General features: G+C 45.5%; 1 protein-coding gene, 1 pseudogene and 1 gene segment (V, D, J or C); 2 read left to right on the top strand and 1 right to left on the bottom strand.

The window, feature by feature from the left end:
* Positions 1–14,085, top strand: part of LOC125134938 (T cell receptor alpha chain MC.7.G5-like) — a 446,151-nt pseudogene that overhangs the window by 214,132 nt on the left and 217,934 nt on the right.
* The window catches only part of LOC125134937 (T cell receptor delta constant-like), a 311,823-nt gene that overhangs the window by 165,437 nt on the left and 132,301 nt on the right, over positions 1–14,085 (top strand).
* On the bottom strand, positions 4,508–12,232 carry LOC125135571 (ras-related protein Rap-1b-like protein). Its single transcript, XM_047795835.1, is given in 5 exon segments — positions 4,508–4,821; positions 4,963–5,084; positions 5,087–5,119; positions 11,799–11,987; positions 12,100–12,232. Coding segments are annotated over 5 exon segments (729 nt in total). The 3' UTR covers positions 4,508–4,569.

Below are 14,085 nucleotides of genomic sequence, written 5' to 3'. Positions count from 1 at the left end.
CAGCAGGTTAAGGATCCAGCGCTGCCGTGAGTTGAGTCTGCTAAGTCTCAGATGTGACTCAGATCTAGCATATCTGTGATTGTGGTATAGGCCAGCAGCTGCAGCTCCAATTCCATCCCTAGCCTGAGAACTTCCATATACCTCAGCTATGGCCCTAAAAAGATAATAAATAAATAAATGAAATAAGCAAACAAACCACAGAGTGATGACCTATGTGAGAATGGATATACGTAGATGTTTGGCTAAATCACTTTGCTGTACAGCAAAAATTACCACAACATTGTAAACCAACTACACTTCAATAATGTTAAATTTAAAGAATAAATAAATGCAAACTTACCTGGACCAATAGCAAAAGAAAAAAATGGGTAATTAGTAAAAAAAAAAAAAAAAATCCATCACAGAGTATATTTGTCACAGATTCTTAAATATTTAATTATCATGGAAAGTATGTATTAAAGATAATATCATTCAAATCATTAACTTCACAGATGTAGAAATTTGATGTAATAACGTCTATAGAAGAAGTAAATGTGTGCCATGAGACGAATTCAAATGTCATAAGTGAAGAATGGTATTCTAAATGATGTTGAAAATTTTAAAAACTGAAACACATAATAAAATAACATTAACCAATATAATTCAAAAATTTTACCCCTTGCAAAATTTTTCTCTCTAGTTGATACACCTGGAAGATATGGTTAAACTTCTGTACTTTATGCATGTCACTATTTGTTAACCTTTTAAAACATATTCCACTGTGCTGTAACATATTTTCTCACTCTTTAATTAACACCAAGTGATATATCATTTAAAAATAAAATAAATCGACCACAGAATCATTATTTGACCACTGTCCACAAAAATTGCAACTGAACTCAATTCTTCTTCTTTTTTTTTTTTTTTTTGGTCTTTTTGCCTTTCTTGAGCTGCTCCCGTGGCATATGGAGGTTCCCAGGCTAGGGGTCGAATCAGAGCTGTAGCCGCCAGCCTACGCCAGAGCCACAGCAACTCGGGATCCGAGCCACGTCTGTGACCCATACCACAGCTCACAGCAACAGCAACGCCAGATCCTTAACCCACTGAGCAAGGCCAGGGATTGAACCTGCAACCTCATGGTTCCTAGTCGGATTCGTTAACCACTGCACCACGATGGGAACTCCTGAACTCAATTATTGTGATTACCTCTCTAAACCCACCACTCTGCTAGGTCAAGAGGATGAGGGGACTTCAAAGATGAGCACTGCTTAGATGCATAAACATTCATCCTGGGTTCCTGGCCCCTAAAAACTGACCAATTTAAAAAAAAAAAAAGAATTTCTTTACTGATAATTTCAGGAAAAAAAATGGAACAATTGAAGACATCTCTATAAGCAAACAACCACTGGAAAAATCTACTGGTAGTTAAATACTGTATACTCCGAACAGGTACAAAGATGCTCTTTTGGGGAATAAAATCATCCTCAAAACTGTACAAAGACCTCCAGCTCTGACAACTGAGGAATCACTGTCCTTTCTCCAGCAAGAGGGAGAGTAAGAAGACCAAACAGGCCAGCAGCAAACTCAGGTTCTAACCATGACCCTTGTGGGCTCTGCATGAGATCTTGGCACCTCTGGTCTCTGTTTCCCTGCAGTGAAATGAGGGGTAGACTAAAAGACTAAGTTTTCCAGCTCTAACATCCTCAGTCTGTGAGGTACTCCCTCTTGTTTGGCCCCCGGAGGTACCTGGAAACGCTGGTTTTAGGGAACCCAAGGGTCTCGGTGCTGAACAAAGCTCCTCTGAGTACAATTTTGCCTACTCTGTAAGCATCGAGGGTCTTTAAAATAATTAGTTGGTCCCCAAGCTGTCTCTTTAACTTCAATATTTGCACTATAGCAAATGGAAAGCTCTCATTAGGGTTTGAGCCAAATGGAATTGATTCCATTTCAATGAGCTTACTCTCTATTAGCAAGAAACAGCAGAGGAGTGGAGGCCCAGGGTGTATCTGCCCAGTCAGAGTGGTTCTCAGGTGGAAATAAATTTGAAAAGCACTAACGTGGGACACTGTGAGAAACCTGTTCTTATGTCTGACGTCTAGAGGGCAAGGTCCATATACGTGACTTCTGACACGCCTGGCCCTGGCGCACCCCAGAGCTGCCCACAGCTCCCAGGGAGCCCCAGTCAAGTCATTCAACAAGCACTAGAGCAGCAGAGAGAATGGAGAGTGATGGTGGGAGAAGAGGGGCGGGGAAAACAGCAGCAAAGATCTCTTCCAAAGTCTTCCTCCTCAGGAGCCCAGGTCCCCTGAAGACTGCATGTTCTTAGCTACATTCCCTCTAACTGTGATGAGGGTCCCCAAAAAGAACACTCGACTCCATGCAAGTTCATGATATTCTCCACTTCACCCCCATTAGGGGACCATTGACTGAAACTGCCCACCTTGGCCACGCACTACAATAGCCGCTTGCATGAGTTGTTGCAGAGCAGGAGGCTCTGATAAGCAACACAGTACTGTCCTGATGACCAAGTGGGTGAACTTGGGAGGAAGGAACAGTCAGAGGGAGGAAGACAACCAACATCCCAGCATCGTTGGTGCTGGAATCCATCTTGATTGAGAGGTAGGTACACGTGCCACCAGGAAGGACCCTGGGCCAGACCAAGTATGGGCCAAATAAGACAAGTGACCAGAGACAACCCAGAAGCTAACTCCATTCCCATAAAATCTGAGACTGTGAGCCACACGGCAGAGCAGTTCTCCTGGGTTCCCTCACCCTGATGCTCTCTGCCTGGGTGCCCCTTCCCAATAAAGTCTTCTGCTTTGTCAGCATGTATATCTCCTCAGACAATTCCTTTCCAAGTGTTAGACAAGAACCCACACTTGGGCCCTGGAAGAGGTCACCCTTCCTGCAATTCTCCTAGTGGCGTATATCACAGAGAGTCCATGCCGACTGCAAAGAGCTCTGCCCTCCTGGACTGGCTATGACCTTATGGAGGGCTAGGGGCGCACTGAGAGGCTGAGCCTGACCTGACTGCTGTCACTGAAAAGGGTACCTTCACGTATTTGGGGGGCCCTTCCTTTCCCCCGTGTGGTCCACCTGAAGCCCTGGGCTCCTTCTGAAATATATGCCAGAGAACCATCTGGTCATGCCCAGCAAAGGTTTTTGAGGATTCATTCTGTATGAACATCTCCCACAGAAGGGAATTCTCCTTCAAGATTCCGTTCTACTTTGAGCTCTGCCAGCAAGGCCATGGCCAAGGGTCACCACCCCCCTGAGGCAGGAGGGAAGATGATTCTTCGAGGTCACAGGGAATGGCCAGCAAAGAGGGATGGCACAGCCTGTCCACCTGGATGTTCTAACATCAAAAACTGAGCATGATTTGCATTTGCAAATTTCCATTATTCCTCATTTTAAGTCAAGCCTGGCCTTACCTACAGTTTAGTCACTTATATGGTTGGATTTGACACACACATAAAATTTTCCCACTGAAAAGATTATATCCCCACCAACCTGCTGTGATTCTGAAATGTATCCATTAGTCACCCTTTGGAGTTCAGCTATTGAAGGTGCAGGTTAAAATACAGATTTGTTATGCAGAGAAGAAGCATATAAAAGCTTTCTCAACTATTAATGCCCCAGCATTGCTGGGATGTGAAATAAGAAGTCTGGGTTAAAACCAACGTACCAATAAATGAAGAATGGCTTTATATAATGTAGGTTCAATTTAGGAAAATGGTAACACTCAAAGGTGGTACCAAAATTGTAAATAAATTCAAGATCATTTTGGATCAGTGAATGCATGACAGATCCTCGATATTCTATTAACAGAAAATAGTTTGTGGATGTAGTTTAACCTTTGAGAGTGGCGTCAGGGAGGAGGGCTACCTCCCAGCTGCCCGTGTCAGAGGCAGATCATTAGCATGGATTCCACATGGATCAGATTCAGTTTGTAATTCAGTGTAAGCAGTGTATGTAGCAGAGAGCAGAAAGATCTGGTTTTGTCTTTATCTCTGGTGCTTACAAGACGCATGACCTGGTCAAGCCCCCTAAGCAATGTGAGCCTCAATTTCCTCATATGTAAAACTGGGATATGGAGAACTCATTGTAAAATTCTTATTCGGTGATTCTCTACTAAAGAGTCTTTCTCTTGTGATTCTGGAAAGTGATTAGAATGTGCAAACTGATGGAGTAACTTTCATCTGCCTCTTGAAGGGTACCCCCACAGAAAGCCCACTTAAGATTTAGGAGTTCCCATCGTGGCTCACTGGTTAACGAATCTGACTAGGAATCTTGAGGTTGCAGGTTCGATCCCTGGCCTTGCTCAGTGGGTTAAGGATCTGGCATTGCCGTGAGCTGTGGTGTAGGTCACAGATGCAGCTCGGATCCCGCATTGCTGTGGCTCTGGTGTAGGCTGGCAGCTACAGCTCCCATTAGACCCCTAGCCTGGGAACTTCCATATGCCGTGAGAGCAGCCCTAGAAAAGGCAAAAAAGACCCCCCCCCAAAAAAAAAAAAAAAAGATTTAGGTTTAACAAAGTTGGAATGCTGGCATTGTTGAATTGGGCAACAGTTTTTCAGACCTGGCTCAGAGCTACATGCATTTAGTATACGAAAGCAGTTGACATGATGACTTTCTGAAGGTCTTCCCAGGCACCAGAGTTTTTCTGTTAATTTGTTGCACTAAGTCATAAAAGATCTCATTAACGCTTCTTTTTGATTTTGCAGAGGATTCTAAGAAGGCACAGTAGTTCCACTGTCTTGCTAGATTTTGACCTCGTTCCTTTCCTACAACTCTTTCATCTTCCAAGTCACACTTATTACCAACCAGGATCACTGGAACATCGTCAGTGTCTTTAACTCGAAGAATCTGTTCTCTCAGATCTTATAAATCATTAAACATGGCCTGAGTTGTGATGGAATAAACTACTGAAAAGCCTTCTCCATTTTTCATGTACAAGTCCCTCATTGCTGAAAATTGTTCCATTCCTGCAGTAGTCAAGATTTCAAGCATACGCTCTTGTGTACCTACTTCAACTTGCTTTCTATAAGACTCTTCTATCATAGGATCATATTTTGCAACAAGAATTCCTTGAACAAATGGCACAGAGCAGATTTTCCAACACCTCTCGAGCCAAGAATGACTCACGCATGGTGCAAATTTGTAAAAGCTCGTACCTCTCATGCTGTCACCAGGTCGCCGCAGCCAGCATCGCCTCGCTGTCCCTCCTGGTTGCTGCTCCCAGCGCCATGGCGGTCCTGCCGCTACTGCCTCTGCCGCTCGGGGGTGGTTTACATGAGGGCAAGGTTTTTACCTATACGATAGGTTTTTACCTGACTCTGGGAGAGGTTTTTACCTATATGATAGTCCTAGAGTGTACAGCTGGTAAAACCAGAGGCTACAATCCTATAGCAGTGCTAAGAGACATTTTTCATCCAACAGTGTTGTACATGTGTGAAAATGATGTACTGTATACTTTAACACGCCCCATACTTTGTATTGGAGAGTACAGTAATGTAAACCCTAAAAGCATCATTATTTTAGGGTAATAAAAAATCCAAAGAGCTCCTATACAGACTACTCCAGATAACTTCACTTCTTTGATACTTGTAGCTTACTGTAATTTTAAGAAATTCAAGGTCATTATCATTGTATCGTACAATTATCACAGCTATATAGTTTTTTAATTTAATTTTACTTTATTTATTTATTTAGGTCTTTTTTGGGCCGCACCCAAGGCATATGGAGGTTCCCAGGCTAGGGGTCAAACTGGAGCTGGAGCTGCCGGCCTACACCACAGCCACAGCAACACAGGATCCGAGCCTCTTCTGTAACTTACACCACAGCTCACAGCAATGCCAGATCTTTAACCCACTGAGCAAGGCCAGGGATCAAACATGCATCCTCATGGATGCTAGTCAGATGCATTTCCACTGAATCACTATGGGAACTCCTGCCTGGATTTTTTAATTTTTAAAAAAACCTTTGGGGACAGTGATCTTGTCTTTAAAATTATAGTCCTTTCGGTATAATGTCTTAAAGACATTGCCCTTAACATCTGCTGGGAAGGAAAGGTCCAGACTTTTCAAATCTCTTATTATACATTTCCTTTTTGTTTACATAGGGAACAATGTTTATAGCTGTGTGTACGGTGGGGATCTACAGCAAGAAGTGTATATTTTCAAACAAGTTTTTAATGTTTTAACAATTTTTGTAAGTCATTTTCAGGCTTCAGCAGCTGTAGATTCTGACTGTGAATCCCTTGCTTGCTCGTACAAAAGTGTATTTGCAATACCAAATATACAGGTTTAGTATTTTTGCCTGTTAGCGATTGTTTTGAAACTGACAGCACTAACGGCCTGAACCCAGCCCAAACCCAGATTGGGACTTGGACCCAAGTGCTGGGACTTGAACCCAGCCCAAACCCAAATTGGTACTTGAATCCTCATGCCTGGACTCGAACCCAACCTAAAGCTAGATTGGGACTTGAACCCACGGTTTTAAATTCGAGTTACTCACCCTGTGTCTGGATTCACCAAGGCTCAGGTCCTTTACGCCTCCACATAGAAGGAATTCAGTGAGAGACAAAGTGATAGGCAAGAAACAAACTCATTAGGATAGGACGCTTGCAAAAGACGTAAGCAGGCAGGCAAGGAAGATCCGCTTGACTGGTGGGCCACAGTTTTATCTTCCAAGGGGCGTGGGAATTGGAAAGGCCTGCCTCTTCCTTTCTGGGAGTAGTAGCTCCTCCTTAGTATCCGGTAAGGTGCGTATTCAAATCAGCTGAAGGGCAGTCTTCAAACTCTTACCCTTGGGCTGAGTCTGAATACAGTCCTCATCCCATCCCCCACCCAATGAGCTGAGGCAATTCTCTAACCACCACTAGTTAAGCAAGGCTGACCTGATGGTTTTCTTACACTTACAGTGGTCTCCCAAAGACTCCCAGGTTTCCCTCTTTATCTATGACCCCCTACTGGGACTTCTACAGCCACCTGTGCCTACTCTATTCTTATCAGTTTCGCATGTGTAATGTTTTGGTTGAGGTGGTAAATGGTGGGCAAGTAGTGTGGACGTGAATGTGGGGAGTCATTTTAATCATGTGTGATTGGTCACAAGACCTAAGCTGCAGTAACTGTTGCTGTTTTATTTAACAATGCCTTGTTGCTTTGCATGCATTAACGTTTGGGTATAAAGATTGTGTGTCTGTCCAACAGGGAGCCACAGTATTGAAATTGACCATCCTAATGTAACAACTACTTGAGGTGGCCAAATGTGAACTAAAAGCCTTAATTAAAGCGGTGCAATTTTGTATACCTTAGCATCAACAGTTCGATAAATTTGGATTGCATTGCAAGGGCTTGCATTAAAAAAAAAAAAGAGAGAGAGAGATTCTTTTTCTCTTTCCTCCATTCACACCCATAAGGGAGAGGATTAGGCTGATGGTTCTAGCCCAGGACTCTCAACAGACCTATTCCTGCATCACTGTTAGCCCTGAACTTGGGGAAGGCATATCACGGCCATGCTTAATTCCTTGCTCACCTGTCCGCAGATGCTTGTTCAGAATGTCAATGATGTGATTACTTCCTGAGTAAGGAGGAACAAACCTTTGTGCTTTTGCACTGGTCCATAAGTCTGTCTGCCTTGTGCAAAAGAACCGTCTTCTAGATTCAGACTGCAAACTTCAACGGGGCAACTTTTATTTCCATTTAATGGCCTGAGGATGGTGTCCAATAAAGAAACACACTTAAATGGATGGGAGCTAACCTATCAATATGATGATTGTGAAGCCATGATATTAAAGGAGAGTTCTTTTTTTTTTTGTCTTTTTGTCTTTTTGCCTTTTCTAGGGCTGCTCCCTCAGCATATGGAGGTTCCCAGGCTAGGGGTCTAATGGGAGCTGTAGCTGCCAGCCTACACCAGAGCCACAGCAACTTGGGATCCAAGCCACATCTGCGACCTACACCACATCCTACGGCAACGCCGGATCCTTAACCCACTAAGCAAGGCCAGGGATCGAACCTGCAACCTCATGGTTCCTAGTCGGATTCACTAACCACTGAGCCATGATGGGAACTCTGAAAGGAGAGTTCTTAACAAGAGACACTCCCCTCTGTCACCAAATCACAAATTCTCATAACCTATAAAACAAAACCAAACTGCAAACACCGTCACCACAAAGGAGCCTGGGCGCAGGGCACTTATAACTAAACTCTATTTGTCATCCAGGATGATTCTGGAGGCCTTGGGAGCCCGGGAGGAAACTTCTTCATGATTCTCCCCACATTTCTACCCAGGGAAAATCAAATGAGGCTGTGTGACCTCAGCCAGCTTCCAGAAGAGAGGTGACGAGAGAGACGGTCTTCGATCAGCTCCATAGGCGGCCTTGGTCCTGTTTCAGGGTTTATACCCGTGTTCTAATGGGTAGACAAAAAAAGAAAAGAAAAGAAAGAAAGAAAGAAAAGAAAAAAGAAAAGCCAGAGGTGGGTGAAGGAGAAAAGAGACAGCCTATGCTCTCCTCTTTGGCATGTGGTCAATGGCAACTTTCTTTTCTTTTCTTTTCTTTTTTTTTCTTTTCTTTTCTTTTCTTTTTTTTTTTTTTTTTGTCTTTTTAGGGCTGCACCCACAGCATATGGAGGTTCCCAGGCTAGGGGTCGAATTAGAGCTGTAGCCGTTGGCCTACACCACAGCCACAGCAGCTCAGGATCTGAGCCGAACTACACCACAGCTCATGGCAACGCTGGATCCTTAACCCACTGAGCAAGGCCAGGGATCGAATCCGTATCCTCATGGATACTAGTCAGATTTGTCTCCACTGCGCCACAATGGGAAATCCCAGGACTTTGACGTTGATTCAAATTCTGTCTCTGGCACTTAGCACAAAGACTTAGGGGAAGTTATTTAACCTCTGAGGCCCCCTCTTGCTCATAAAAAGGGAATATAAAGCACACCTCGGCTAGCTGTGAAAACTCAGTGGGTGCTTTCACATAGACCCTCAGTGACAATGAAGTTCCCTTCCCTACTTGCTGGTCTGCAAGCTTAGGGGTTCAACTCATTGAATCCCAGAGAAGACATGATGGGACAAACCTCATGGGCTGTGGTTCCCACAAATCTATGTCAGATTGGGGTGACACACTTCACAATCCCATAAAACTCAGCCACATTTTCCCGTTTGTGACATTTTCAGAAATGAAAAGAAGAAACCAAGGTACAGAGACTCTGATGTGTAGCTCCACGTTGGATCCCAGACCAGAATCTGATGGAGTTTGGAGGGCTGTTTTTGCAAACGGTTATGTAGCCAGGGTCCCAGCACCTATGGAAACACAGCTGTTATCTGGTACCTCCTGTTTCCTAGCAGCCTCTGTTTCCAGAATATAAAACTCCAATCCACAGAACTGGCAAAGAAACAAGGCTCAGGTGGTGTCTCCTTCAACACTTTATTTCCCGTGGTTTGCTGAGGAAAAGCGAAAAGACAAGACCAAGAGAAAGAAAGAGAAAGCGATGAGTTAATAATCAAAGCTTTGTGAGTTTACTTAAAACTCAACTAAACACATTCTATTTCTGACACAAATATTCTGAGGATTAAATGAGCAATACGATATTTTTTGGAGTTCTCTGTGATCAAATGCTTTGCCATTAAAAGTTATATTCCTGGGGAGTTGATATCGAAGCTGCTTGTTCCTTGTCAGTCAGCATAAGAAGACGCCAAAACTGTGTACATTTAAATCACACAAAACCGTCCCCCAGCTGTCTGGTCTCTTGACAGCCCCTTTTCACTGAGCTCTGCGGTCATGAAATGTAAATATTTTTATCTTAACGGCACAGGCTTTTGAAAATTTGACATAATAGGATTTCTTCCTCACAAGGCATATCAAACACTGTTGCAAACTCAAAGTGTATGTTATTGTTAATCAAGACTAAATCAAAGGGTCTTGTCTTTGTTTTTCCACTTCTATTTCCACAAGACCAATAAAGTGTCTTCTCTGACCATCCCTGCCAACCAGAAGTCACCCCCAGAAGACGCAGCAGGACATTTGGGGCTGCCTCTGTCTGAAGCATTCTTGGGCGGAGCAGGGAAAGGCGTGAGGACCATGTGGACAGATAAAGCAATAAAGAATCAACAGGTACCAAAGTTCCCATTGTGGCTCAGTGGGTTAAGAACCTGACTAGTATCTATGAGGACGCAGGTTCAATCCTTGGCCTCGCTCAGCAAGTTAAGGATCTGGCATAGGCACAAGCTGCAGGGGAGGTCACAGATGCAATTCAGATCCCACATTGCTGTGGTTGTGGCATAAGCCAGCGATTGCAGCTCCAATTCAACCCCTAGCCTGGGAACTCCCATATGCCGCACCTGCAGCCCTAAAAAACAAAACAAAACAAAACACCAGGTACTTAAAAAGTGGAGGGTCTGAAGATGGAGACAAAAATGACAGTGATTCTAATTCTATGAAGCTCAGGTTCAGTGTCAAGCTGCTGTGAAAACTTAAGACATTTTGTGGGTTTATCCCTTGAGCACCGGTGCTAGAATAGTATACATTTCCTAAATGAATAAATGAATGACAGGTTAATCAATGAATGAACAGTAATACTAAGAAGGGAAAGGAATCTATTACAGATACATCAATGGGCCCTGGAAGACACATCTTAGTCTCATTTTGTCTCCTGACCCGGGGAGCATGACCCACAGCCAAATCCAAGTCCTTAGGCCCTGGGGACCAGAGAGGCCACACATCTCAGAGGGCATTTCACCATCAGTTGGAATTCCTTGGGCAACTTGAAGCATTTCCTTCCGTAATATGCTCCCCAGCTGTTGGGGAGGATTCCCCTTTTCCCAGAATCCCTGCCTTCTGTGTTAAGCCGTTTCTCTCATAGAGAATTAATGCATGCTGCCTTGACCTTCATGCCTCATCCTTAACTTCCTTCTCGATGATAAGACCCTCAAAGGTTGAGACTGTCAGATGCAGCTTTTTGTGTCTACTTCACTGCATATTCTAGAGCTGAGTACATGTACAATGACTCAGTTAATGAGATTAAGGAATGCATGCCAAGGCTTCAAGAGAAAGATGTTAGCTGCGGGGTTGGGTGACAAAATCACCCTGTGTTTCAGTCCCCAGCCCAGAAGCAGGGTGGCCTTCCTCCCTCTTGCATCAGGGCCCACAGTGATGCACAGGCACCTGCAGCCCCAGCCTAAACCCTGCCCTGCAGCTGTTGCACTCTGTCTGCTCTTCACTTGTGGCCCTCCTGCATTGTCACCACAGTGAGGTGGTTCACTTTGCACTGTGTCTTCCACCGTGGGAAGCATTTCAAGCTTTGCACACATCCCGGCATGCATCCCCAGGTCCCAGACTGATGAATAGTGGCTGAAAACACCCTCCGATGCCATCACTAGCAACGAAGCAAATGTCAAAGCGGGCTTGTGGGTCCTGAGTTAAGGCTGTGGGACCCGGGCTGGAGCAAGCTTCCACTTGCAAGGATATTTTGTGGAGATGGGTGGGCAAGAGGCTGAAAAGACCCATGGACTTCCCCTTCTGCTCTGTGCCTTCTCCATCCCAACCTCTGGGGATTCTTCAAGATTGTAGGGGAAATTTTATCTTGAGGTGCAGGACTCTGTCTGCCCCCAGGTCACAAGATTCACCTTGGCTTTTGGCAAGATTTATCCAGCCTGCCAGGTCTTCATGATTTACTTTTAGAGTCTGGAACTTGCGTAGGTTTATAAGAACACTGATGGACCATTATCTCTCCAAAGGAGAAAGGGCCCTCTCAGGCTCTAGGAGGAAGTCCCAGGGTGGTTCAGGCTGACTTTCTGTTGCAACAAGGACTCTCACAAGATCCATAATTGTGTGGTTTGTGTAACTGTTCTCCTCTAGTTTCCAGGGGGCAAGACTTCAGCCCCACTATGAAAATGACAATGCAGAGGAGGCAAGTGGCCACTAGATGGCAGCAGAGGGTAAGAAAAGGGAGTTGCAGGCAGCGCGGGGAGCGTGCTGCTCGCAGCCCCTCCATTTTGCTTACATCTTTAATGAGATATGCGAAGAAAATGAGTCCCTTACATGCCAGACACAGATGCTACAACATATGGAGAGATGCCGCACAGCAATATTTCTCTGGTTATTAAACAGGAGGCACCTAACCAGTCATTCACTGCATCATCATGCAGAGCTGTCCTTTGTGTCTCCAATACTGCTGTTGACAAGGTAATAACAGGAGAAAGCTGTTGCGAACACTGATGCACGGACCTGGGCCTCTGGGCTCGCGGCATCGCCAAGCCAGGATGCCGCCTGGATTGCCAGGAAGCGCGAGCAGCCCAGCCCAGCGGGAACCACCTTGGCAAGGCACACGGTGTGGCTTCTGCTGCCAGACTCAGTCCCGGCAGGGCGTGGGCTGCTCTCTGGTCTCCCTGGCAATCCCTAAGGGCTCATTTATTCAGAACCCGATTACCACCAGACAGCTCAGGAGGCCGACCTTCCAACCACAAACCCCAAATGGGAACAGGAGCTCTAGACATTTTAAAGAGCAAGACATGCTGGCTTTTCTGGCAGAACTGAAGACATATAGTGTGATGAAAATGCATTTAAATTCACATGGAGAAGGGCACACTTTTCCCACGCTCCCCAAGCAAAGGTAGGGAATCTGGGCATCTGGAGGGGACATCTCACATATTCTCCTGTGAAACTATTACCAGGGTTGGGAGCAGGCAGGTATTACTATATTTTGCTACTATATCCCACTCATTTTCCCACCCCCCACACCCTACGGCCCTGCCTCCCAGCCTGATCGTGCCTCACTAATTCTCCCACCCTCCCAACGCCAGTGGCTCCTCAAGGCCTCAATGGTGACTGAGGAACAGGGCACAGGTTAATCAGCCTCGGCAAGGAGCCCCACTCCTGGGCCCAGAAAGAGAGTGGTCCAAGCTTCCAGGACTTCCCAGAGTCACTCAGGAAGCCACACAACGGCCCTGAAATGAGGATAAGTAACACAGCCATTTTTCGTACAGAGAAACTGAGGTGCAAAGCTGAGATATAGCTTCAGGTCTCCTGGTCTCCCTCCCTTTCCTATAGGTTTGCATCTCTGAAGCAGACTCCAGTGGGAAAGTAATAACAAGAGTCACGCTGCCACTGTTCCCCCCCTCTCTCTTAGAAAATGATTCTGGAGTTCCCGTTGTGGCTCAGCAGGTTAAGAACCAACACAGTGACTGTGAGGATAAGGTTTCGATCCCTGGCCTCGCTCAGTGGGTTAAGGATCCGGCATTGCCATGAGCTCTGATGTAGTTTGCAGATGCAGCTCAGATCCCTCCTTGCTGTGGCTGTGGTGTAGGCTGGCAGTTACAGCTGTGATTTGACCCCTAGCCTGGGAACTTCCTTGTGCCACAGGTACAGCCCTAAAAAAGACAAAGAGAAAAGAAAACGATTCTGTGTACTAGAAATCCTCACTTGTCTGTGTGACCTTAGACAAGGTGCTTAACCCCTGTGAGCCTCAATTGTCTCATCTGTAATTTGAGAGGCTAGCAATGGAGCATGACTAGGGTCCCTTCCAGCCCCGTGATCCTGCGGCTTTAATTTTGCGAGTCTCTGCCAGGCCTCAAAGTGTCACACACGATGCTTTGTCCAACAAGAGCCAAACTCAACAGGAGTGAGCAGAATTTCCTCCACCCGTTGATAAGAAATGTGGTTGCAGTTGGAGGCTTGTGGATGTCCTTTGTCCCCAGAGCGAAGGAAACAGGGAGGTTTCAGATGTTATTGACACTAACAGTGGGAGCCTGGAGGTGGTCACACTCTGTGGAAGGACCACGCAGAGTCGTCCCCGTGGGCGGTGGAGATGCTGAGCCAAGACCGGAGGATGTTTTAATAACTATTTCTCAATAAAAAAAAAGACCCATTTTATTCTGCACGGGGGTCTGAGGGCAAATCCAGGTCTCCCAGGAGGAATCTCCTCACGCCCATAATGGGGGATTGGTTCGGCTCAGCTGCTCTGACAAAGGGCTGAATACAGCTTGCAGTGGTACAGGCGGCTCCCTGTAGCTCCCTGTGAAATGACTCATAGCACTTATGAATATCAAACCTCCTTTGATGTGTTCCCAGACGTGAGGAGCAGCCGCAGGGGGGCGGAGGTGGG

This window comes from Phacochoerus africanus, chromosome 9 (genome assembly GCF_016906955.1).
Source record: "Phacochoerus africanus isolate WHEZ1 chromosome 9, ROS_Pafr_v1, whole genome shotgun sequence".
NCBI classification, from domain to species: domain Eukaryota; kingdom Metazoa; phylum Chordata; class Mammalia; order Artiodactyla; family Suidae; genus Phacochoerus; species Phacochoerus africanus.
This window is presented reverse-complemented; position numbering and strand designations above follow the sequence as displayed.